A 27,723-nucleotide genomic window follows, 5' to 3' on the forward strand; every position below is an offset into this window, starting at 1 on the left:
TACTTTGGCATCAAGCCGCAGCAAGTCTAAAACCCTGCCAACTGTCATTATCCTTCTGGTAAATTCAGTTCTTATAAACTGTGTGATAGCACAGGACTGCATAGTTCCCATTGAACCAGAGTCTGTCTGAGTAGCAGCATTTTCCACTCTTGAATGGGACTGTTGGCCTCATGGGGATTTGTGTCTTAGAATGTGGTAAGTGATTAGATTGGCCCAGGTTTTAAAATGCTCTACTGTTCTACTGCTGCTGAAAGACATTTCCTACTCTTCCCAGACAGCTTTGTCAAAGCAGTGGATTATCTCTGTGGTCTTCTTTGTGATGTGTATTCTAACCTAATGCCAGTTTACCAAAGGCTTGCGATACGTAAGAAAACTCTCTCTCTCTCTCTCTCTCTCCCATTTCACATTGTTAAAACGGGATCAAAAATATGATCTTTTTGTCCCTGTTGGACTGATGTAGTTGGGCTGAAATGAGATTTATAGTATAATCTGAATTTATCAGGTTTTTAATATATACAGATACAGATATAACACTATTAAGGGGGTCAGCTAGCATCACAAACAACAGTAACAAAATCCAGTACAATTAGTTCACGCACATCCTAGGAACCACTGAGATTTTACTACAATCTTTAACTCTATTCTAACTATAACCTCGAAATGACTGTTGGCGATATTAGCGAAAGAATACCTAATGTCTTCATATGATGTTCCCTGCCTCCTGTTGCAATGGAGCCTTTAACCTGTTTCTTTTAAATGGGTTGAAGCCGATGTTAAAATTGCAGACAAATGAATGTCAAAAGAATACATTAAGGGTTCGTCTACTGAACATGAAATCATAGAATGTTATAGCACAGAAATGGGATGTTTGTCTATCAAATCTGCACTGGCGTTTGCCTCCACATGTCACCTCGTCAAATCCCACTCTCCTACTTTGACCCATACCCTTTAATATCCCACTGAGTCAAATCTCACTCCCCTGCTCTGTCCCCATACCCTTTAATATCCCACTGAGTCAAATCTCACTCTCCTGCTCTGTCCCCATACCCTTTAATATCCCACTGAGTCAAATCTCACTCTCCTGCTCTGTCCCCATACCCTCTAATATCCCACCTAGTCAAATCTCACTCTCCTGCTCTGTCCCCATACCCTTTAATATCCCACTGAGTCAAATCTCGCTCTCCTGCTCTGTCCCCATACCCTTTACTATCCCACTGAGTCAAATCTCACTCTCCTACTCAGTCCCCATGCTCTTTAATATTCCTTTTTTTTCAAGCAACTATCTAATTGCCTTTTTAAATAATTTACAGACTCTGCTTGAACAGCAGTTTGTGACAGACAATTCCAAGTGCTAACCACCCTCTGTGTAAAGATTATTTTTTCTTTTTGTGATTATCTTAAGTATGTGCCCTCTCATTACCATCTCACCAACCAATGTTAACAATCTATCACTATTTACCCTCTCATTACCCTTCATAAACTTGGATAGCATTATCAGATCACCCCCCCCTAACCATCGCCAATAGTAATTTCTAGGCTAATGTCCAGTCTTACAGATCAATATTATAGACCTGAGTAAACAAGTTTCAGATAATTCAGAACTCAGTAACTTAGAAGTTTTCTAAGCCAATAGTCATTATTTTCTATACTTCTTTCAGCATCCCATTTCTTTGCCTTTTTCTGTTGAAAAGGACATTCTGGTGTGGCTGTAGTTTTTCCCATGGCTGGGGCAGAGTGAGTCAGGAGACAATGGTTTTTCCTCTCCTGGAAAGGAATGGTTCCCCATATTTAATTGGAAGGAGACTTTGAGATCAATTTTCACAAGACTGTTTATGACTCCTGTTTTTGCCATGCGTTGAACAAGGATTTCTATTAACTACAAATTGTAATTGATTTGTGCCTCAGTTCAGGACAGTAAGATTATGGTTTAATTCCCTTAGCACTGCACCATGAATTTAATTTTTATATTTATCCATAATTTTGGGGAATATTTATGTTCATCAAGGCAAGTGATGTTAGCACTGGGAAATGGAAGACTTTCTCATTTTAGGCACCAAAGTTTAGTATCCAGCACTTTCAAATCAGATATGGCACAGTCAACTGCCAGGACCCCTCAATTCTAGCTGAACAATGGGGGGAAAAAAATTCAATAAGGGCCATTTTTGGGCGCGGGTAGTGTGATGCGCTATTACCCCACACCCGATGGCCCCTACGCAGGCAGCATGTGAATTTCGAGCTGCCTGCTACTTACCATGATATCTCCGTGCAGCCAGTGCTACCTGCGCTGCTGAGAGACTGCACGGAGAATAAGGAAGTCAGAAATGGGGAGTGGTCAGCGCACATCATCAGCAGCCTGCACTTCTTAAAGGTGTAGGTGCACATTTTAAATGAGATGTGCACAGTTCGCTAGGAGGGGGGAAAGATGGCAGGACCGGCACGAGAGAGGGCCTCACGCTTCTCCGATGATACACTGGAGACCCTGGTGGAAGGGGTGGACGAAAGGAGGGCCAACATGTACCTGCAGGGTGGCAGGAGACCCTACAGGCAGCAGCTCCGCAGGCTGTGGCGCAGGAAATGAACACCAGGAGCATGGCACCATGCACATGGGTGCAGTGCCGAAAGAAGTTCAATGATTTGACACGAGTGGTCAAGGTGAGTGAATGGAAGTGTCAAGTGGCACATCCTACCAACTGCACCATTGCTCCAAGCATCACAGCCCCCGTCACCTGCCCACCAACAAACACTGCCCATCCATATGCAATGCTGCAATCAGCATGCTGCATCTCACCCGCACATAGTACCACACTTGCAGGCTACATAGCCACCACTCGCAGGTCTCACACATTGGCAGCTATTCGACCATGACAAGCACATCACCCAGACACCTTGCAGGATATTCACTGACACACTGTCCTCTGTCTTGCAGAAGAAGGTGGCGCATAACAGCCGGCAGCAAGAGAGACCTGAGGGTGGACGGGGACGCTTACATGTCCTCACCCCCCGAGAGGAGACAGTGCTTTGGATCATTGGGCAGGTCATCGCTGCAGCCGTGACAACATGCCGCACTGGAGGTCCCGATGAAGGGGGCGGGTCTCTGCATATCTAATGCTCCTTCTCCTTTCCCACTTCTCCCTCCTCCCATAATCTTTTCTGACTCTCGTGCTGCAGATGCTGTCGGCATGCAAGTCTTACTTGCTCTTCTCCCTGCTCCACGATACAACCTGTTTCCCTTTGTCATTGCAGATACCAAGAACACATGGCGGCATCGTCCGAGGAGGAGGAGGAGGAGGAGGAGGAGGAGGAGGACACTGAAGCCACACCGTCACTCGATCTGACACTAGTTTTCACCAGCTCAGAGACTGACACTGCGTGTCCTTTAGAGGTTAGGTTAGAGGAGGGATCTGCATGTGGTGAGACACCGAGCACAAGTGTACAGGAGCTGGGGCGGGGGGAACGGATACCACAGGTGCCAGGTCGCCGGAGGGCGACGTCGTTCACTAGTTCTGCTGCAGAGGAGTCAGATGAGGACTTCGATGAGCCAGGTTACAGAAGACGGCTGATAGGCGTACAGTACCAAATGCTTGGGGCACTGGAAAGCCTGCCAGAAAGTCTGCGCACAATGAGAAGGGGCATGGAGGAGTCCAGCTCCAACTTGGCACAGGGCTTTGCGCAGAGCGTGGAGCCCAACCTTTCCAACATGGAACGGGTGATCACCTCCATCAGCGCACCTGTAGAACCCACCATGATGCAGTGTCTGATGGCCGATGTCGCAGCTTCCGTTGCAGCACAAACCGATGTCATCAAAGGTCTGCAAGCTACAATTGCTGTTCAGATTGCTGCAATGGAAGCTCAGATTGCTGCTATTATGGCTCTGGGGACCGCTGTGGAACGGGGCTTCCTGGGCGTCACAGCACTCCAGCAATCCGTTCTCCAGCTGATCACCAGGATTGCTGAGACACCGCCCCGGGATAGTGGCAGTGGCACCATGACAGTCAGACCTGCTGTTCTCTCCCAGGATGACAGCATTCCTGTTCCCACCCCTACCACTCTGCCAGTGCCTCTGTTGTTGCCCATCGGCCAGTCAAGCCCGACTGCTGCAACCCATGCTGAGATAGTGCAGTCTGAAGCTGGGCCTTCCCGGCCCAGTGCTGCTCGAGGTCGTCCTCCAAGGCCATCTGCCGCTCCTCCATTGAAGGCCAGCAGCCTCCCACCACCCATGCTCCAGCCACTGGGGAAGCACCTTGTAGGATAGGTAAAGGCACACAAACAACAAGCATTAAGGCAATGCACAAGGATGAATAGTTCTGTTCTGTTTCCATAATTTAATTTATTCATTGACAAATGTGACTGGATTTGCATTTGGTGGTGGTTTTTATTTGTGTGATGAGCTGAGGGGGAAACCAATGTGCAATCAGATAGATGTGGGAGTGGAAAGGTGGGGACTGTAGGATTGTTGGTGAGTTGGGGGATGTAGTTGACATTATTGATAACGGGCACGGATCAGGTGAGCATGCAGAGCCCTTGCAGACAAGGCGTGTGATCCCTGTTGCACCCTTGCGCCTTCCTCCACTTCCTCTTCAGCTCCTCCCCCACCTCCTCCTCCTCCACTCTGGCTCAGGATCTTCTCCAATCATTGGTGGCAAAGGCTGGTCCCTCATGATGGCGAGGTTGTGCAGCATGCAGCATTCCACAATGACTCTGCCCACCCGCTCAACGTAGTACGGCAGGGCTCCTCCAGACTGGTACAGGCAGTGGAAGCATTGTTTGAGGAGGCCTATAGTGTGCTCTACGACGTTGGCAGCATGGCTCTCATTGCAGACCTGCTGTGCATGTGTGCGTGTCAAAGGCTGGCTACTGGGCGACAAGGGCTAATCCCCTCACACCGTGGCTCGTGACTCCGGTCAGGAACCCACACACACATGCCTTTTTCTCCTCCTCCTCCTCCTACTCCTCCACTCTGGCTCAGGGTCTTCTCTAATCATTGGTGACAATGGCTGGTCCCTCATGATGGCGAGCTTGTGCAGCATGCAGCATTTCACAATGAATGCTATGCGTGGCCTCTCTGCATGCTCCCAGTTGTGCTCAATGCCCAGCAGGACTCCTAGCAGACCACCCATGGTTGCCAGGAATATTGTTCAACCATGGTTTTAACTTTCCCAACCATAAGGCAGTACCTGCCAAAGCACTCTCAAACGTACTCTAGGGAGCTTCAAAAAACACTTCTATTCCACCAGCAGCCAGAAGCAATAATCCAGCAACTAACCTGCAACGCCTGCATGGCCCCTTTTAAATAGCGCTGGTGGGGGAGTCCTCCAGGCACTCTAAGACACATTCAGGTGGTCGAGGTTAAGACTGTGTGTTGAGTTGAGCGTTAAGTGCCAAAATGGTGTCTATCACTTTAAATCAGCATTGCACACTGCACGCATTTTCTCCCTACTTCACGTGCTTCTGGTGTTCGGTATTTGCGCATGCGCTAACTCCTATATCAAGATGGGGTCCGGCGCACGTCACGCTGGAAACGTGCGTGTGCAGCCAAGACGCCATCTTGGATGTTGGGGAGGCCGCATAGCGCCAAAACAACGGGCGCTACACGGTCCAATTTAGGGCCCAATATGTTTTGGCCCTAGTCTCTGAGCGTCCCACTAACATCACTGCCTTGTGACACTTTTCTCCGGTATGATTTTTTGCCCATAAAAAAATTCTTCACGAGGCCTCTCTGAGAAAGAGATTGTCAGTTTTATGTTGTGGTTCCATGAATACTAGATTGAGATTGCACAAACACATTTCATATAAAGAATTTGCATTTACGTACCATTTTGGGGATATGGCGGGAAAGTGGAGTTGAGGTAGAAGATCAGCCATGATCTTATTGAATGGCGGAGAGACTCGAGGGACCGTAAGGCCTACTCCTGCTCCTATTTCTTATGTTCTTACCTGTCACATCCTCAGGATGTCCCAAAGTGCTTCAGAGCCAATGAATGACTCTTGGAAGTGCAGTCACTGTTGTTCTGGCATAATCACTGATTAATATAGTGTGGAGTCAGCTCAACTGGGATGTGCCTACTGTCTATAGCAAAGAGCACTATGCCATCAGGAGATAGGTTTGATTAGATCCAAAGATTTGTTACTTTTTTCATTCTTACCAAACTAGGGAGATTATGTACCTTGAAATGAGATAATTCTTGAATTGATGCTTCAAAGTATTCCTTTGAGCATTCAAAGTTCTTTGCAGCTTTGAAACGACACATGCCTTACAAAATCTGGAACGTTACTTTGTGTTGTTTCATAAAACACATTTGATGATTTCGTGATCCTAGAGGGAAGCTGTGCTAGCAGGGGGTTCAGGTCCGAGAATTGGTGCCACAATTTTGTAGCCCTGTCTCTGATCTGCACTCCTTTCGAGTGTGTCTACCTCTCTGGGGATCGTTGAATTAGCCTCATGGTTATTCGAATGCCCACAACCACAGATGTTTCATTGAATGTAGCTAAATAAAGTAAAAATCTGAATTTTCTATTTAATTTGTAACTATGGAACTTAGAGTTAAAAAGCTTTATTTTCTCTCTCTCTTTGTATTTAGAAAATACAAATCCCCATATAAAATGACAATCCATATACGTACGCAAAGCGGAAAACCGTCTTTGCGGTCTCCAGTTGGATCTCTTGCTTGTTCACAATCTAGAAGATCAAGATTCCAGAATTCGTTCAAAAGTTGCGGTTTGGCTTCGGACTGTGAGAGCAACACTTCAACTCGTAAAAAGAAATGCAGCCTTCGGTTTCCAAGGATCAAAAGATGTTTGAGTGCTCCCCCTGGACCAGTCAGGTAATTACATCCAGGCATTCAAATTTCCTAAGGTTACTGAAAATTAATGTTTCAAAGCTGCCCTCTACATAATGAAGAAGGAGAAGAACTTGCATTTATTTAGCACTTTTATTATATTGCTCAGAAATGTCCCAAAGCGCTTCACATGCAATTAATTACTTTTTGAAGTATACTTTGCAATGTAGGTGAACAGGACAGCCATTTTGCACATGGCAAAGCCCCACAAACAGCAATAAGATGGATGAATGACGAGTGAAACAATTTTGGTGGGACTAGTTGAGGGAAGAATGTTGGTCAATGAAAGTAAATGCTTATTATATTTGAGCAATTCATCCTCTTAAATTGTTATTATTGTTTGTGCATTTTTTATGTAAGCTACATTTTCCGTGCTCTTTAGCAACCACCTCTCCCCCATTATGTACCATTCACCAGCTAAGGCAATGCTTGTATTTGACCCTATTAATACTGTTTTTGAACCAGCTACTAACAAGCACATCAGAGCAGTGCAGGCTAACTCACCTACCAATTTTGCCAACCTCATTCCGTGTGGTTCCTGCGCCCTCCCACCCCCCCCCACCCCCAAAAAAAAGCTCAACTGAGAAAGGAGAAACTTGTTCACATTTTGTTTTAAAAATTGTTTAATAATCCAAACTTTGTACATGGCTTTCTCTCTGATCTTCTTCAATAGGATTGCACTAATAGAAACAATGGGGCCAATTAATAGTCCCGTCACACTGGTGTTGGAACACCATCAACATCCTGGGGGTCACCATTGACCAGAAACTAAACTGGACCAGCCATATAAATACTGTGGTTACAAGAGCAGGTCAGAGGCTGGGTATTCTGCGGCGAGTGACTCACCTCGACTCCCCAAAGCCTTTCCACCATCTACAAGGCACAAGTCAGGAGTGTGATGGAATACACTCCGCTTGCCTGGATGAGTGCAGCTCCAACAACACTCAAGAAGCTCGACACCATCCAGGATAAAGCAGCCCGCTTGACTGGCACCCCATCCACCACACTAAACATTCACTCCCTTCACCACCGGCGCACAGTGGCTGCAGTGTGCACCATCCACAGGATGCACTGCAGCAACTCGCCAAGGCTTCTTCGACAGCACATCCCAAACCCGTGAGCCCTACCACCTAGAAGGACAAGAGCAGCAGGCACATGGGAACAGCACCACCTGCACGTTCCCCTCCAAGTCACACACCATCCCGACTTGGAAATATATCGCCGTTCCTTCATCGTCGCTGGATCAAAATCCTGGAACTCCCTTCCTAACAGCACTGTGGGAGAACCGTCACCACACGGACTGCAGCGTTTCAAGAAAGGGCAATTAGGGATGGGTAATAAATGCTGGCCTTGCCAGTAACGTCCACATCCCATGAATACATTTTTAAAAAGCTGCCGCTTGAGCATTTCACTGGGCCACTGTCCGCACCTCAGCAGAATTCACAAAGTCAGGCTATTTAAATAATTAGAATGCACCCCTTGCACACGTTGGCCCAGATGCTGAGAGACCACTAATAATGTGAGGAACAGGAGCAGATCTTTAAGGGCTGCTGGGAAAATTTAAAGGGATATGACCCTTTAAAGATAAGGGGCAGGATAGAGGTGGAGAAAATAATTGTCTAAATATTTTTCAGCTTCCCCAAAGACTTTCTATTGGGGGGACGGGGAAAAAAAGATGCAAATCAAAAAAGGTAAATCCAGTACTTAGATACAAAATGGGGTCTTTGAGCGAATAGCAGGCTGGCACAGCCCCCAACTTCTTGTTTGATTACTGGCAAAGTGGATGTGCTGTTACATTCGTTGAATGCAAGGAGGGCTTGCCCTGTTTGGTACTCCAGCGCACCCCCCTACCCCACAAGATGGCAATAATGCATGCCTGGCATGAGGTGATGGGCAGGTTCCAACCTTATGTGCAGTATTTGTAGGACCTGAGAATATATGGGGGAGAAGACTGCAGTAAGGAATCCGGCAAGATGAGATTACCCAACAGTTCCATGGCCCAAGACTATCCGCCAAAAACTGTTTCCTGTCAACCCGTTCCACATTTACTGCTCACTCATGTCAAGCCCTCACAGACTTTCACTAAATCTCCTCATACTCATACTTCAGCAGGGCATGCATTCATGTACAGTTGAAAGCCTTGCTACACTCACATCTTCCAAGGTCTGCACACATCAAACCATTGCAACACAAACATAGTCACTTACAGACACCTAGAATGGGCTTTAAGTTTGGCTAATGGCAACAATCAGTGACCATTTGAACTTTGAGAATGCAGCAGTGCAGTGATATTGTGCAGCTGTGTCTTGCTATTCAGTGGAAGGGATAAACTTGCTGGCCATGCTGATTGATGCATCAGTCACCTGTTCGATCCATGTGTGAGCAGCTGTTATTGCAGTGCTAGATGGGACTGAGCCACAGGCATAACAGTTGATGGCAATGGTAACCATGCCAACCACTGGTAGTGCCACCTCTATGTTGTAACTAGACTGTAAGTGCCCTTGCTGCATATGGCTTACCTCTGCTACTGGCTCTCTGCTGACCCGGAGCAAGCTGAGGCAGTTGTCTAATCTTTAGCAGGAATCTGTGGCTAGGTTTGCAGATATGGTGTGGCATCTGCTCATTTCCATGGTTTCCTTTCATTTTGCACTGACCCAACCATGAAACTGTATTTTAAATGCTTTAAAAACACACTTACCTTAAGGAGTAACAAAGAAAATCCCCAAAACATTTTCTGAAAAATATTGCTGAAATGTGGAAAAAATGTTTAATAAAAAAAACTTGTACCAAAACACTTTGAGTTCCTTCAACCATGAAGCCTCCTGTGCCTCCATTTCAAATGGGCACATGATGGAAAAAAGATTAAAGCCAGTGCAAAACACACCAAATTGTGCCAAGTGCTCATTCAAACTTTTTTGCACGAGGTTAAGGTACAAAGGGGCACATTTTCCTCTTTAGCACATCTGATGCAGAGCTTCTGCACTGGGAGCGCATGTTGGAACTTTGCACATGACTGCCCTCGTGATTTTCCATCCATTCATTTCAATGAATGGAAAATCAAGCCTGAGCTCCCGAAATGGGCTCCCAGTACTAAATAGGTGCATGTACTTCAGCTCAGCAAGAAATGAGCTCTCCCAGTTCGTTGAACCCCCAACATTCGTGATGCTGCTGCACTCCCGGTGCACAGAATCAGCCCCAAACTACAAACTATCGTTGGTATTAGCAAATTGCATTATCTGTAGCCAAGCTAAATTTAATAAGTGTTTTTATTTCCTTCCAATTTTTGCGCCTCCTCTCCTGAAGGGGCTGATTCATGTTCGCGTATGTTTGCATGGTTATGTTTCCATGGTTTTGAATTACCCAACGCTACTTCTTCCCAATGGTTGTTTGAGCCTAGACTATGAACGTTGTCAAGCTTTTTGACCATGGAGGATAGTCTAACTCAATCCTGCCCTGACAGAATGTTCACACACGTACACTTTCCAGCAGGGGTCTGGAGTAGTAATGCTGGCTGATCTTTTCCCCCCCAATCCACGGCACAAGTCTAGTTGCAGTGCCTCTATCATTGCAACAGCTGAGATCAGCTAACTCTGCCGTGACTGATGACTGAATCTAGGACCTCTGGTTTATATGACATAGTTCTAACGGAGATCTGCTAGTATATATTAAAAAAGCTATGTCTAACATGTGCAGACATCATATTCCAAGCACCGCACTTTCTTAAAGATGCAAAATTATCTTAAAGTTCTGGGTCCTCCAGAGCTGCAGGCTAAAACTGAGAAACACATTCCAATCTGCTTCCTGACCAAACAACAATGAAACTCTGATTATCCTGAGTGATGGTTATTCAACAAGAATTGGACTTTGTGGCCTTAAAGGGACACAACACCTTAGCAGAATAAGGCATTGTGCATTGAAATTGTTTTAACATTCCTGCTCGTACAAAACAGTGTATCCTCTGACTTGGCATTAGCAGTGCCATGGGCGATCTGCTAGTATATATAGAAAGGTCCTCCATTTAACACTGAAGACTCATACCCCAGACATCACTTACCAGGTATCGCTCTTTGTGACAAATACAAAACAATCTTTTTTTCAAAAAAAGGATAAGAAAGCCAGTCATTGATCTGGAGTATGTACAAACAGTAGTAATAACTGCCCTTGGATTGACCTCAATGGTTTATAAGTAGCTGGAATCACCTGGAATTTCCACTTTAAAGCGGTGGCCTGAAAATGGCAGGCCAGATTAGCAGCTAAATATCACATCCATGCTCTAGATCCAAGACTACCCCTGAGCAATGCCAGCAGAGATCCGCTAGTCTCTTAAATAATAATTTACTCAAGCCTTCCTGTTCATAACAATTCACTTGTTTAAAGTATTTTAAATGCATATCACCACTATTGCATCTTGCTCATTGTTGCTTGTTTCATACCTTGGACTCATTTCACTTTATACAGGAAGGCACATTCATCATTACCTTCAAGGCTCCAGTTAGGTCACAGAGGTTGCAAACAAAAGCCGCTCTTTAAACGTCGGGAGCGGATCATAAAAGTGATGGCCTACAAGAACGGGACGAGCAATGTCTCTGCAAAAATAACAGCACCTAACATCAAACTGGTAATGGATAATGTGAAGAGTTTCTTTGTGGTACTAAGTACAACAGTTGTATAGAGAATCATATGTTGCTCCATCTGGTGCTAATAGGTGGTTGAATGAATTTAATCTTTAGGTCTTAAATTCCTAAACCATTTCATATTTTTAGGCCATGAAAAGCGATGATAATCTTCCTCAAGGTCAAACAAGTATGGAGTATTATTCATGGAGGCTCTTACTATTAGTATTATTGGACCTCGTTGCGCACATTTTATGGGCGTAAAACGAGAACAACAAAATCCAATTTCGTGCTCCGAGGGCACCTGATAAATGTCTGACCCAAAATTGGCCGAAAACAAGTGTAGGGGGTCGATTTTAGGATGGCCGAGTGGGTGCGTTCGTTGCGGGGGGGGCTCTGAAAATTCGGGATTCCTGGGGCGGGTTCGGAGCCCGGCTCCAACCCGCCCACTGCCGGGTTCCCCAATGATGTGCGCGCAGCCCCCGCATGCGGGACTCCCACCGGCAATTAAAGCCGGCGGGATCTCACTTAAGGCAATTATTTTGATACTTCATGTCGTTTGCTGACCTGATTGGGAGGATATTTTAGGAGGGGTGAGATTTTCATGTCAACTGAGACTGTTTCCTGTACTGGGGGAAACACTCCCAGTCGAAACAGACGTGTTGCAGCCACCAGCCAGTGGCAGCTGCAAAAGTCCATTTGACAGGTGGGGTGGGGGGAGACCCTCACTCATTGCAGGAGGCCACTCTGTCACTTTGGCCAAAGTCTGGCCTCCACCACCCTCCTCCTAACACTAAAATTCACCAACTTGCACACTTACCCCGGTGTGCAGACACATTTAACTACCTTGCGGACCCCCTCAAACGTACATCTTCCAGATGGGGGCCGCCATAGCTGCAGTCATGACCTCCTCAGAGGACGAACAGCATCACCAGCCTCGCCGGCCACGCTGTCCATGTCTGACATGTGGAGCTCCACAACACAGTGCTGTGACACATCCACCTTCACAACACGAGGGAGGGCAACCACAGAGAGAGAGGTGTTGCAGAATGCACTACCCTCGCCACAGGGTCTACAGACCAAGGCTCAGCTTCCTGGACTTCTCTGAGGAGCAGTGCACACGGAGGCTCAGAGTCACTGGACATGTAGTCGTGGACATCTGCAGTCTCCTTGATGCCGAGCTGCTCCCGGCTGGCCCGAGCACCATCTTCTTACCTGTCGCTGTCAAAGTCACCACTGCCCTCAACAACTTCTCCTCCGCATCCTTCCACGGTGCCACCGGGGACATCGCCGATGTCTCTCAGTCGTCTGCACAAAAGAGCCCTGCAAATACACCTACACCCACTCTGCAGTGACACAATGGGTGGCATCAGGTGTGGGTCTTCATAGTGATCCTCAGGAAAGGGAATTATTGCACAAACCAGACAAGATTTGCAAAGACGTGGCAGTAGTGGTGATAACAAATGTTAATGTGCTTTGCAAAACAAACGAAAGTAAATCAAAAACATGACATTCTGTCATACACCCTTGTGCATCCCCTTTGTGCTCACAAAACCTTAGCCTTACGTTTGCGGGAACCCCTACGTGGTGCTACCCCTATGGCTTCAGCAGAGGTAGTGGCAGGTTGCTCTCGTCCATGCCCTGACCGATGAGATGCTTTGCGCGGACGCCCTCTGGGTTTCGGTGCCCGTGAGGGCCCCTCCAAAGACTGCTCCACCAGCACCTGTGTGGGGGCAGACTCGGCCACCTGGAAAGGAGGCAGCATTGTGGGTACTGGTTGAGAGAGGGGCAACGGGTGAGACGTGGGAGCGCTTTGAGTGGCGTCCCCACTTCCATGCCCCCTTTCTCCATCGTCCCTCTCCTGGGCCAGGCCCACATCACTCCTTCCACCCTGCTGGACGACAGTTTGGAGGACTTGTGTGAAGCCTTGGAAGGCCAGTTGTAATGTATCTGTCAGCCTGTTTAAGACGACAGAATTTTGCTCACCCTGAATCCGAACGGCCGTTGTCAGGGCCTGAATGGACTCATTGTTGAGCCGTGCTTGAAGCTCGATGGAGACTAGCCTTTCCTCCATCGCAGACATTCCCGCACCTACCCGCGACACTATCTCAGAGATGCCCTCACGTCCCCGTGACAATATTCCACTCATGCAGGAGTTGGACTCCCCATCCTCTGTGCGACTGTGGAGAGTGCGCGTGGCAACTGTTCCAGTACCTCGGCAATGTGCTGCTGGCCCTCAGTGACTCTCCTTTTCATGGCTGGCCCCCAGGGTTCAGCATCTGAGTCCAGCTGAGCAGAACCTGGAGAAGAGTGCTCCCACCGACGCTGACTCTCCAAGCCTGCCCCTGCCACCAGGGTCTGCTCGTGCTCACATGTGTGGTGACTCACCATGTGCAAGCCCAACTAAGTGAGGACGGGGACCCACCGAGGTGTGTGTATCTGCGCTGGTGGATGGCTGGCTCAGATGTGACGATGCACCCTCAGAGGCCGGCAGGTCCTCTGAGGAATCTCCCTCCGCAGTCACGGCGCTCGCAGATGGCCCTGCAAGAGAACAGAAAGCAATATTAAGCATGTGGACAGATGTTGAGGTGCTGCAGATGCCAAGTGATGCTAAGATCATTCGCTATCATGAGTGCTGAATGTTAGATTTCTGTCACCAGCCGCTTGTGCGCTCCTATTCTCGATGTCCGCCACGGACAGGCACTCCAGCGTCCGGCTTAGTTCCAATGCCTGCTGCTCCGCGTCCGTTAAGACAACCTGGTGTGGCGGGCCCCCTCTGGTCCTTGCCCTCTCCCGGGCATTCTGGCATCTCTTCTCCTAACAAGGCAAAACACAGAGAGGCATGATTGAGTGATGGTTGCATAGTGACCCGCTGCATGCATTGGTGTGGGTGGCGGTGACCGTGAGGGAGATGCATGGAAGGGTGCGTTTGATTGTATGAGGATTGGGTTGCGTGGTAGTGTTCGAATGGGAACTGGGGCGGTGAGTAAGTGCAGGCAAGGTGAGGATGATGGTTGAGTGGATGTGAGGAGTGATGCGAGAGCGTTGTGGTGGCAGTGCAGAAGGAGTTGTGTGGTGGTGGAGGTGATGTGGAAGACGGAGTGTGGGAGAATGCGTAAGTATACTCACTTTGGCTGACCTGGTTAGGTCATTAAAGGGCTTCCTGCACTGAACCCAGGTTCGGCACACATTGCTGCTGCTGCTGACCTCCTCGGCCACCTCCAGCCAGGCCTTCTTGGTGGCAGAGGGAGGCCACCTCCTCCCATCAGATGGAAAAAAAATTTCACTCCTCCTCCTCCTCGCCCCATCGAGCATCACCTGGAGTGAGGAGTCAGAGAACCTTGGAGCAGCCTTGCCTCTGGCCTGCTCCATGCTCCCAAAATGAGGAGCACTGGAGGACTGCCCCTTTAAATAGGGCTCCTCCTGCTGACAGCCTGTGATGCGGGTGCGCAGTGCGCCTGCTGTGCAGGTCTGGAACGGGAAACCCGGAAGCACGCGTAAGTACATTCAATTAGGCTGCGATCGCGTGCGGAGCACCCCGATTTCACTGGGTGCGTTACCCACGTGCCCAGTCGACCCCCCACTGCTGCCAACCCGCCTCCGTCCTAATATCAGGCCCTAGGACTCTTACATTTGTAAATGACGGGCCTGATGTCTGCTTTAGATCCCCACATAGAAATTGGGCAGTGATGAGTGGGGCAGGGGTTGGGCCTTCCCTGCCCAGGAATCTTCAGCCATCGCCACGGCCGCCAATGAAAATTGATTATTTAAAAAAATAAATTTTTGCAAAAACCTTCCTGTGGAGCCAGGAGAAGCAGGATTCCCTCCCCACCCCCACTCCACAGTCGTCACGATTGTCTCCCGTTGCTTGCTCCAATCTCCTCCCAGACAGCCACGGACGAGGCAAGCAGCCTAACATTCATGCTGATCAAATCCACTTTGGAGGGGTAACAGACACCAGCCGCTCACGCATAAAATGATATTGAGGCCCCATTGCACCATTTTATGCTTTGTTGCTAAAATAATTTTGGAAGTCTAATCAATCAAATTTCGGAATGTACAATAAAGGTTACTTTTAATCATATTTCATCAATAAGAAAAGTAGCAGCTCTGCTTATTATAGTTTTATAGGAATATTACAGTAACTGGTAGGCTGCATAATCTCAGTCCTCAGTGGCCACGTTACCTCTAAGTACTGATATCTCTTTGGCGTTTAGCTGAGAACATACATTCCTTGACAGTAAGGAAGAATTGCATAGGTTTCTATTGCCGCTTTTGTGTACCGTATGAATACCGCAGGACCTGTATAGCCAGCAACAGCACCAAAGATAAGCGTACCAGATCCTCTAGAGCCGGTGTCTGTGAAGGCCTGGGATCTTACCTGCTTCCAGCCTTAGAGAGCCTAATGAGTTCATCTTTGGTATTGCCACTTGCTGGTTAAAACCCACATGTCGGGAGAACCTGCAACACTTGTGCAATCTAGGGGTGCATTTACACTGCAAATATAACCTCAGTGTGTAGCAATTTCAGTGTAATTCTGGAGTTGGGTGTCCGACCTGACTCTTGAGCGATGCAGAGTGGAAGACCATGAAAATACAATCTGCTTTATATACATAATACATTTTTAAAAACACTGTTCTAGCTCAAATAAAGATGGTGTGAGTGAAGAGTCTCAGAACTGTAGACAGCATTGATCCAGATCTCCATCCATCCTGTGGTTATCTCTGTTGAAATAACATTTCACAGCCATGCAGTATTTTACACCTGAAATGAAGGTGATTCAATAAGCACTTTAACAAACTGGGAAAAAATTAGTTACTAACGGACAAAGTAATATTCATGTGATAACTTCACAAGAGCCGCAACTTCATGTTGGTGAAGGGGTTAATGCCACCTTTTCCCTTAAAGGGTTAAATTATAGATTTAAATACAACAATTGTCTTAAAAAAAACCATTTATAGCGAAATTGGAAACTCTTTACAGTCTTCTCTTAATTAAATGACTTTGAAATCAAATTATCTGATGTTCCAATTTTTAGCGTTACTTCCCCATCTTGCTGGGTTACTTATGTTGCTTAACTCAAATTATTGAATGATTCAGTTTTTGTTTAGTGCAGAAATGACTTTGAATTATTAGGATTGAAACAGGTTTGCATATTTCTGATTTTGCTACAAATAGAAAATGGAAATTAGCCCATGATGAAATGTCTAATAAGCATATCTAATTGTCTCTTGATTTGAATCATTTTTTAGTGTTGTATTGATGATGGGATATCGTTTCCATTCTCAGTTACTGGAGGCTTGCACTATAAAGCTCAACCTGAACTCGGCCGCACGGAGGGTATTTCTTGCAAACGGCCGAGAAGCATTTGAGCCAAAGGATGTTCCTCATAATGCTGATGTTTACATTTCAACCGGGGAGCCGTTTGTGGATCCATTAAAAAGGATAAAAGGTACAAAGCTATAAAGGCTAAATGCTGAAAATATACAGCAGGTTGGTCAGCGTCAGTAAAGACAAAGGGCAAGTTAGCGATTTGGGTGAAACCCTTTGTCAGAACTTGTCTTTTCTCCTGACAGATGCTGGCAGGCCTCCTGTGTGTTTGCAGCGTTTTTCTGTCGTTCTTTCGGACCTCCAGCATTTGCAGTTTCTTTTTCCTTTTTATTTAAAAGGTACTGAAGACTGTCTTAGGATGCATTTACACTATAAGGGGCAATTTTTAATCTGCACACTGTCAGGGGGCAACCTTGCCCATCACTGGCACATTCTCAGAAAATGACCACTTACAAGTTTGGTTTTCAGACTCTAAAGCAAAGTGAAGCGAGACTCAACATTTTAGCCCTGAAACCTCTCGTTGCTCAAAAAATAACCTTTACTCATTTCCAGATCAGGTATCCTTCATTGGCATGTGTGGATAATTTTAGGTGAATTTAAATAGATCAGAGGAACCCTAGATCCTAGATGATAAAAAATACAATAGGTGACACCAAATCTTGAACTTAATATTGAATTTATATGGCACTTGGGCTAATCGTCTCATAACTCAGAGCAGCTGTAAGAATCATACTTATATACCATCCAGCTGTGAATAAGAAGAAAGCAGTATGAAAACTACGTGTACCAACTGTGGTGATGAGCTTTTACTTGTCCCACTGCAATTCTGATCAAAGATTCCTACTTCTAAATATGTTACTGCCAAGGATTTTGATTGAAAGTTGCAAACCATGTCTCTCTGGTTACCATTACTAAGCAGAATACGTTTGTGCTCCTTTGCATTCCTGTTTATTATGAACAATGATCAAGATTTCAAGTGTGCTCATTTTATATACTAAAACACTGCTGCATTAATTAATTTGCTGACTGACAGACGCAGTGGAAGTCACTCTGGGAGCCAATAGTATGCATTTTAATGGGATACACTGTACTGCTTACAAAAACACTGCCACTTGCTATTTTGTTGTTGAAAATGATTAATATCCATTTACCTTGAGAGTCTAAATGGGGAAATCCATTCTAAAATACTCTGACCAAATCTTCGCTTTACAAACACAATCCAATACAGATACAATGGGCCAAATGGCTTCCTTTTGCACTGCAAACTTCTATGGTTCTACAAATCTAAGTGCTTTTTTATTCACCATCATAAAGCATCTTTATTTCTTCAAGGATTAATTTTACTTTGCAAATGACACTATGTAGACTTCTTGCATGTTATAATATAAATGCATGTTAAAATAGATCCACTTTTAATATTAAACATATTTAAAAGGGAACGCAATCTACATACAAATCTAATTGCGACATTTTGGCTGAGGTACAATTAGTCCACCATAGAGTTTAGAAGATTAATGCTGAAAAGAAAGTCTAGGCTTAATAGTCCTTGTACTGCGACAGCTACTGCAAGTGTTCCAGCTGCACTTTCCCTTTTAATAGGCTAAACTGGGAGGACAGACTTTATGCTTTGTTTGTGTTTCTTTTGGCTGTATTTCATGGCGACATGCACTGCTGTTCTTTCAGCACCAAAATGTTGGCACGCAATACTGAAATTTCATACCAACTCTTGCTGGATCAGCAAGCTTAACCCACAGAAATCTGGTGCTCTGTTATTGCTTTTGACTGATAATCAATCTTGGTGCTGCTCGACAGTTGTCGCTGGGACACAGACTAGAGCAGGTGGCAGATGGGCCTTGTCACCAGAGAACAGGGATAGTAGGTACACTAAGGCAGAACAAAATGTGCAGTGTCCCCATAACTTTAGTAGGGCATGTTAAAAAGAGAGTTGTAAATGTGATAGAAGGATAAAAAATATGACTTGTACAATTGTGGCAATTTAATTGGTATTCTACAATATCAAAAGGAAAGTACGTGAACATCTTTTAAATGATAGGCTTACCTATGCTAAAGTAACAGAGAAGTATTTCAAATGAATAAAGAAAGCTACAGAAAATCGTGTTCCTCACACACCTATTATTCACATCATGGGAATAATCCCTTTACATGACTTGTAGAACTATTCCAATTCAAGTTATGTGGCAAAGGTGATGCAAAGAATGGATAATACTGTTACCTTGCTTTATTTTGCTGGAAGGTGCAGCAGTAACTATATCTAGGGCTATTTATAACTTTCATTACTTTAGCAGGTATTTCTGAGTGTTAAAGTAACATATCACTTTTCAGAGTTGGTTACTTCTAGAGACACTTAAACGTAAAGGGCAGTGTGTTGGTGCAGGGCTTTGTTTTCCCAAATGTGATGCCATGGAAGTATAGGTCATCGGCTCACACCCATGGTACCCCCATTGCAAGTTCCTAATATTAGCCATGCGGCAAGCAGGGGATAAATGGCTCTGCTTATGGACAGACGGTTAAAATACTTGACCGTTCTTGCACTTAAATACTTTACTTAATTCAGTTCCACCCGAGTCTCAGAGCGCTACTTCTCTCCCCGCCCTGCTGCCCTGATGTGCTGCTCCTCTCCCCGCCCTGTGGCCCCGATGTGTTGCTCCTCTCCCCGCCCTGTGGCCCCGATGTGTTGCTCCTCTCCCCGCCCTGTGGCCCCGATGTGTTGCTCCTCTCCCCGCCCTGTGGCCCCGATGTGTTGCTCCTCTCCCCGCCCTGTGGCCCTGATGTGTTGCTCCTCTCCCCGCCCTGTGGCCTCGATGTGTTGCTCCTCTCCCCGCCCTGTGGCCCTGATGTGCTGCTCCTCTCCCTGCCCTGTGGCCCTGATGTGCTGCTCCTCTCCCCGCCCTGTGGCCCTGATGTGCTGCTCCTCTCCCCGCCCTGTGGCCCCGATGTGCTGCTCCTCTCCCCGCCCTGTGGCCCCGATGTGCTGCTCCTCTCCCCGCCCTGTGGCCCCGATGTGCTGCTCCTCTCCCCGCCCTGTGGCCCTGATGTGCTGCTCCTCTCCCCGCCCTGTGGCCCTGATGTGTTGCTCCTCTCCCCACCCTGTGGCCCCGATGTGTTGCTCCTCTCCCCGCCTTGTGGCCCTGAGGTGCTGCTCCTCTACCCAGTTGCTCTATGGCCCTGATGTGCTGCTTCTCTGCCCAGTTGTCCTGTGGCCTTGATGTGCTGCTTCTCTCTCCACCTGCTCTGAGTCCCTGAAGTTGCGCTGCTGCCGCTATTTGTTTAATTAGGGATTGATGTTTACTGCCCAGTAATCATTGCACCACACGGAATGTACGAAGACATTGAACTTTCCTCAGACAAATGTAATGACCTGAAAAAGTGGTCTCTCTCACAGTTTCTTGAAAGTGAATAATTAGTATAGTGAAGTATAATATATAAGAAGGATCCTAACATTTGAATGGCCTGCGTAGCGTCGAGGTAAAAACCTTGGAGATAGATGATGTAGTTGGGGCTAGGGGAGAATGTAAGATTTTCTTTATTCTGAATTGATGGGCTGAATGGCCTCCCTCATTTGTATCTCTCTTGTGATCTCGTGCTTTAATGGCAAAGAACCATCTGATGTTCTAATTTATAAGAATAATTAGAAATCTTTTGTTGGGCAAAAAAGTGAACCTGTTCAGACAGGAAAACATTGATCATTCACCTGATTGTTATAAACTCTCTTTCTAGAGGGAATAATTCCATTATTCTGGTGCTAACAAATTCTCTAACACGTAAACAGAGGTCTTTCTTCTGATGGAATCCTCATTGCAGTTGACCCGTGGGAGACGATTTTATAAAACTGCGCTCCCGCTTGAGACTGCCTATCAGGAAATGGCTGGTATGCTCCCCACAATTTTCCATCCATTAAAATTAATTTCCTGATATGTGCTCTTGGCAGGTGAGGTTCTCTGTTGAAACACACATTCATAAAATTGGCCTAATAGTGTGCAGTGCAAATGTATTCATTATTATTGATACAGAGCTTTCTGTTTTGCTATGAATTATGGGAAAAGTGTACTACCATAGATGCTGCATTCGCCAGTAACCTCATCACTACATGAAACAAATAACAGCTAATTACAGTGATGGTTACTGACCCTGTAACATGCACTGTTTTACTCGCTGTGAAATCTACATTGAGAGTCTCAGCAGTCCATATATTAGAATAATATAGACCCACAAAGTGTAAATGATAAAATGTGACTTGTTAAATAACTGGAGCTGCAGTCCTTATTAAAGATTCCATTTGTGAATTTTATTTTGTTATACAAAAATTGAAGAGGAATGCAGAGATGGGACAGTTTTGAAGAGAAATAATGTACAAAATAAACATGAATTGACTCAATTTCTATGCCCTGCCCCCGTCCAGCGTTCCACCCGCTGTCCGATTTGGATTGGCTAAAAGATTGCAACCCTCAGTTGCTCCTATTAAAAAAAAATTCTACTTTAACAACTGGGAAAGGAGGAATCAGAAGGATTCACCCAGGTTGCTCATGTACACCTTCTAGTGGTTGATTTTAGAACCACATTGGCAGAGCTCCAGGAGCAGGTCAGTCTTTGGGCCAAGAAGTAGTTTATGTGTGGAACAGCTTGGGAGAAAAAGGAAAAAAAAATCCCATTTATATGTTCAATGTAGGTTAAAAACTGGTGAAAGGGAAATTTTGGACAGATGTCAGGAAACACTTCTTCATGCAAAGAGTGATCAACTTTTAGACGGACTAGGTAGGGTCGAGGTGAAAACCTCAAGAGAAAGATTATGTGGTTGGGGATAGGGGAGAATGTAAGATTTTCTTTATTCTGAGTAGATGAGCTAAGATGGGCTGAATGGCCTCCCTCATTTGTATCTCTCTTGTGATCTTGTGCTTTAATGGTAAAGAACCAAGTGATGTTCTAATTTATAAGAATATCTAGAAATTTTTTGTTAGGCAAAAAAGTGAGCCTGTTCAGACAGGAAAACATTGATCATTCACCTGATTGTTATAAACTCTCTTTCTAGAGGGAATAATTCCATTATTCTGGTGCTCTCAATGGGAAGCAATTAAGTGCTGCAGCTTCCTTCCAATAACTTTAGTGGACAGAAAATCACGGACTGCGCACCCATGATTTACTAAATGTGCACCTTATATGCACCGTGCCCTGCTGGGAGCACCAGATCACAGAAAAGCTCCTATAAACTTCTTGTTTAAGCAGGGATTTTCTCTGGTTATGACACTAGCCTCATTATAATTATTCAGGGGACTCAAAACTTTGATTAGATGAATGCCTAATGAGAAGCATTGTTGCCCATGACTTTGCAACAAAGAGATTTGACTGTATAACAACAGTTACCCACACACAAAGGCCACTTAACTCAAGTGCAACTGGAGTGCAGACAGAACAGAATGGTGTTGATTATCTGCCTGTACCACTTAATAACTGGTTACCTGACAGTTTTTAAAAGAAAAGCATTGTGCAGGTAAACGAGTAGGAAGAAATGTTTCTCTAGCATTCAAAAGGTACAGCTAATGGCTACATGTAATGGAGACTTATCTAACTTAAGCAACTTGAGAATCCAGATGGAGCAAACTTCAAGCTGTAGGTGCCGCCTATGGGCAGTTCTAACAGCGATCACTCTGGACAAATTTTATTGAAGGAAAAACAGGAGAGATCTTTCACTGCCCATCCAAATTACCCAGTTGGGGACAAGCTGTTCACTTGGTTGAGTTAGTAGCACTCTTATGTTTGAGTCAGAAGTTTGTGGGTTCAAGCCCCCCCACCCCCCACCCCCCACCCCCCCGCCTTCCAGGGCTCGAGCACATAATCTAGGTAGACACATCATTGCAACACTGAGGGAGTGCTGCGTTGTCGTTTGACTGAGATATAAATCATGGCCCCCGTCTGCCTGTTGAGGTGGACATAAAAGGTCCCAAGGCACTTTTTGAAGAGTTCTCCAGGTGTCCTAGCCAACATTCATCCCTCAAACACCATCACCAAAGCAAATTAATTAGTCACTCATCTTGATTGGTGTTTGTGGGTCTTTGCTGGGCACAAATTGGCTGCTGTATTTGCCCACAAAACAAGTGACTACATTTCAAAATAAAGTTAATTGGCTGTGACATCCTAAAAGGTGCTATATAAATGCAAGTTTGTTCTTTTTTTATGTGATATTTATTTGCTTACAGTGTCATTGTGAACTAAGTATGCACAAGCGCGATCCTCCAGTGGTGACCATTGATGATATTGGGAGACAAGCGCTTAGGGTGTTCATATGACATGCCCCTGTCTGTTGTTTTAATGATGCCGGTGATGGACTGTGCTTGACAAACGTAAGGAATCTTACAACACCAGGTTATAGTCCAACTATAACCTGGTGTTGTAAGATTCCTTACATTTGTTGTTTTAATGGTAGTGTTAACCTCTTTGTTTAAATGTATTAGCACCTCTGCTAAAATAATGGACAGAGGAATTTTGTACGAGCGCCGTTAAGTGTTTGTTTGCCAATATCCCCAATAGTAATTGCTCAGCTAGTTCTTGTGCCCAAACACTTGATACCTCCTCACATGATGATTCTCTGTCACCATACTGATTTTCACTTTTTCGGTAAGTTGAAAATGCCACATGCAGGTCATCAAACCGATTGATCTTCCAGGAGGCGTAAACGTTCATGTGCTTCCAATCATCATGGTAATTGATGTTGGTTTGAAAAGCATTTCGTGTCTCATTGCAATTTCTAATTCAAAATATTTCTTCAGGAGTTTATTTAATATACTTGCTCTGCAGGTACTTTCAGATCGCAGATTTTAAATGATGAGTGAGTGCAGCTTTAATGCAGCTGTTGAGGAGAAAATAAATTCAAATTACATGTTGTTTATTAATTATAAATACACTTCATCTGTACTTTGTCCCCAACAACTGCCATTAACGCTGCAATGCCTTGTCATTTATAATATACTTTAAAATGGAAGGTAGTTAAAGGATATATCCGTACTAGTGAGAACAAACTTCTTAAACATTCAATTCATGCTGAGATGATCTGTCACGACAAGTCCTGATTGACAGAATATGTGTGAGCTGTGTATAATAGAATGTGCGTTTGCTGTAGGTGTATGTGTCACAAAAATGATGGATTCAAATCAGCTTAATTGCTGAATAATTTGGTAGTATTAGACACCAGATACGATTTCAGGTAACAAGTTAACACATCTACCTTTAGGCATCCAGGAACCTGTATGTCTTGTCATTTTCTGTATTTCAGAACGTGCAGAAATCCATCAGTTTAATGAACCTGAACTTCTCAGTAATATCACAAATGTTCTCCAGAATGTTTGCTAATTTCCATGAAGCATGCCTGCCAAAACAGGAGATTTAAATATACAGTGAAGTCCTGTTCTGTCTAATGGGTTGGGATGGGCAAAAAAAATGTTGTCAAACTGAACTTGTACCAAGAGGAATGATAATATCGTCACTGACTGTAAGGATTAAAATTGTGCAATGGTCACAGTTTGCAAATATGAGGATCATAGGAACAGGAGTAGGTCGTTCGGCCCATCGTGCCTGTGCCAGCTCTTTGAAAGAGCTATCTAATTAGTCCTATTCCCCTGCTCTTTCCCCATAGCCCTGCAAATTTTTTTCCCTTCAAGTATTTATCCAATTCCCTTTTGAAAGATACTATTGAATCTGCTTCCACCACCCTTTCAGGCAGTGCATTCCAAATCATTACAACTCGCTGCGTAAAAAAATGTTTCCTCATGTCGCCTCTGGCTCTTTTGCCGATCACCTTAAATCTGTGCCCTCTGGTTACCGACCCTTCTGCCACTGGAAACAGTTTCTCTTATTTACTCTATCAAAACCCTTCATGATGTTGAACACCTCTATCAAATCTCCACTTAAACTTCTCTGTTCGAAGGAGAACAACCCCAGCTTCTCCAGTCTCTCCACATAGCTGAAGTCCCTCATCCCTGGTACCATTCTAGTAAATCTCTTCTGCACCCTCTCCAAGGCCTTGACATCTTTCCTAAAGTGTGGTGCCCAGAATTGAACACAATACTCCAGCAGAGGCCTAACCAGTGTTTTATAAAGGTTTAGCATAACTTCCTTGCTTTTGTATTCTATGCCTCTATTAATAAAGCCCAGGATCCCATATGCTTTTTTAACAGCCTTCTCAACTTGTCCTGCCACCTTCAAAAATTTGTGTACACACCCCCCCACGTCTCTCTGTTCCTGCACCCCATTTAAAATTGTACCATTTAGTTTATATTGCCTCTCCTCATTCTTCCTACCAAAATGTATCAATTCACCCTTCTCTGTGTTAAATTTCATCTGCCATGTGTCTGCCCATTTCACCAGTCTGTCTATGTCCTCCTGAAGTCTGTTACTATCCTCCACATTGTTTACTACATTTCTGAGTTTCGTGTCATCTGCAAACTTTGAAATTATACCCTCTATACCCAAGACCAGATAATTAATATATATCAAAAAGAGCAGTGGTCCTAATACCAACCCCTGGGGAACACCACTGTGTACTTTCCTCCAGACTGCAAAACAACCGTTCACCACCACTCTCTGCTTTCAGTCCCTTAGCCAAATTTGTATCCATGCTGCCACTGTCCCCTTAATCCCAGGGGCTTTAATTTTGATAATAAGTCTATTATGTGGTACTATATCAAATACGAACATATGTACGAACATACAAATTAAGAGCAGGAGTAGATCATTCTGCCCCTCGAGCTTGCTCTGCCATTTGATAAGATCATGGCTGATCTGATTGTGACCTCAACTCTACTTTCCCATCTACCTACTATAACCTTTGACTCCCTTGTTAATCAGGAATCTATCTAACTCAGCCTTAAAAGTATTCAATGACCCTGCCTCCACTGCTGTCTGGGGAAGGGAGTTCCACAGACTCATGACCCTCTGAGAGAAAAAAATTCTCCTCATCTCCCTCTTAAATGGGAGACCCCTTATTTTTAAACTCTGTTCCCTAGTTCTAGTCTCTCCCACAAAGGGAAACATCCTCTCAGCATCTACCCCTTCAAGTCCCCTCAGGATCTTATATGTTTCAATAAGATCACCTCTCATTCTTCTAAACTCCAATGTATTCAGGCCCAACTTGTCCAAGCTTTCCTCATAGGATAACCACCTTATCCCAGGAATCAGTTGAGTGAACCTTCTCTGAACTGCCTCTAAAGCAATTATGTCCTTTCTTAAATAAGGAGACCAAAACTGCACACAGTATTCTAGATGTGGTCTCACCAATGCCCTGTGCAACTGTAGCAAAACATCTCTACTTTTATATTCCATTCCCCTTGCAATAAATGACAACATTCCATTTGCCTTCCTAATCGCTTGCTGTACCTGCATACTAACATTTTGTGATTCATGTGCTAGGACACCCAGATCCCTCTGTACCTCAGAGTTCTGCAATCTCTCTCCATTTAAATAATATACTAATTTTCTATTCCCCCTGCCAAAGTTCACATTTTCCCACATTATACTCCATCTGCCAATTTTTTGTCCACTCACTTAACCTATCTGTATCCCTTTGCAGACTCCTTATGTCCTCTTCACAACTTACTTTCCTACCTACCTTTGTGTCATCAGCAAATTTAGCAGCCATACATTCAGTCCCTTCATCCAAGTCATTGATATAGATTGTAAATAGTTGAGGCCCAAGCACTGATCCCTGTGGCACTCCACTTGTTACATCTTGCCAACCTGAAAATGACCTATTTATGCCTACTCTCTGTTTCCTGTTAGCTAATCAATCCTTTATCCATGCTAATATGTTACCCCCTACACCATGAGCCACTACTTCTGCAGTCACTTTTAAGACCCTAAGATGAAGTCCATCAAGACCTGGGGACTTGTCAGCTTTTAGTTCTAATATTTTTTTCAGAACCCTTTTCCCTGGTGATTGTAAATGTTTTAAGTTCCTCCCTCCCTTTCACCTCTTGATTCACAATTATTTCTGGCATTTCATTTGTATCCTCTACAGTGAAGATAGACGCAAAATATCTGTTCAATTCATCCGCCATTTCCTTATTCTCCATTATTAATTCATCAGACTCACTCTCTAGAGGACCAACCCTCACTTTACTTACTCTTTTCCTTTTTAAATACCTGTAGAAACCCTTACTATCTGTTTTTATATTTCGAGCTAGCTTTCTCTCGTACTCTAATTTTTCCCTCCTTATTATTCTTTTAATCATTCTTTGCTGTTTTTTATATTCTGTCCAATCTTCTGACCTGCCACTAATCTTCGCAGAATTGTATGCTTTTTCTTTCAAATTCATACTATCTTTAACTTCCTTAGTTAGCCACGGATGGTACATCCTTCCCCTAGAGTCTTTCTTTCTCACTGGAATGTATCTTTGTTGAGTGTTATGAAATATCTCATTAAATGTCTGCCATTGCATCTCTACTGACCTATCCCTTAACCTAATTTCCAAGTTCACTTTAGCCAGTTCCATCTTCATGCCCTCATAATTGCCCTTATTTAAGTTTAAAACACTAGTCTTAGACATACTCTTCTCTCCCTCAAACTGATCAAAATGCCTTTTGAAAGCTCATATACACAACATCAACCGCATTACCCTCATCAATCCTTGCCTTTACTTCATCAAAGGACTCAATCAAATTAGTCGAACACAATTTTCCTTTAACAAATCCGTGCTTACTCTCATTTACTTTTACTAGGTAACCCTGAACGAGGCAGGCCCAACTCCTGCTGTGTTAAGGGTAAACTAATTTCCGGTTTGGGTTGTAAAACAGGCGTTATGCCCTTTATTAGCAGATTCAAGGAGCCAACGCCTGTTTTAGGCGGTCGCCAGGGACGCAGTGCCTGAATCAATAAGGTGCAGGTCCCTGTTGGGGCGTGGGAGGTTGGTCTCCTAAACTGGACCTCTGTGCACCTG

The 27,723-nt window shown here is 44.8% G+C and overlaps 1 protein-coding gene across 1 annotated transcript in view; it reads left to right on the top strand.

Annotated features, from left to right (window-relative positions):
• The window catches only part of LOC137328070 (doublecortin domain-containing protein 1-like), a 485,645-nt gene that overhangs the window by 51,024 nt on the left and 406,898 nt on the right, over positions 1-27,723 (top strand). The window contains exons 3-5 of the mRNA XM_067994210.1: positions 6,579-6,821; positions 11,295-11,454; positions 16,739-16,901. Of these exons, the coding sequence (XP_067850311.1) occupies positions 6,579-6,821; positions 11,295-11,454; positions 16,739-16,901 (566 nt within the window). The remainder of the gene's footprint in view (positions 1-6,578; positions 6,822-11,294; positions 11,455-16,738; positions 16,902-27,723) is intronic.

This window comes from Heptranchias perlo, chromosome 12 (genome assembly GCF_035084215.1).
Source record: "Heptranchias perlo isolate sHepPer1 chromosome 12, sHepPer1.hap1, whole genome shotgun sequence".
In the NCBI taxonomy this organism is placed as follows: Eukaryota; Metazoa; Chordata; class Chondrichthyes; order Hexanchiformes; family Hexanchidae; genus Heptranchias; species Heptranchias perlo.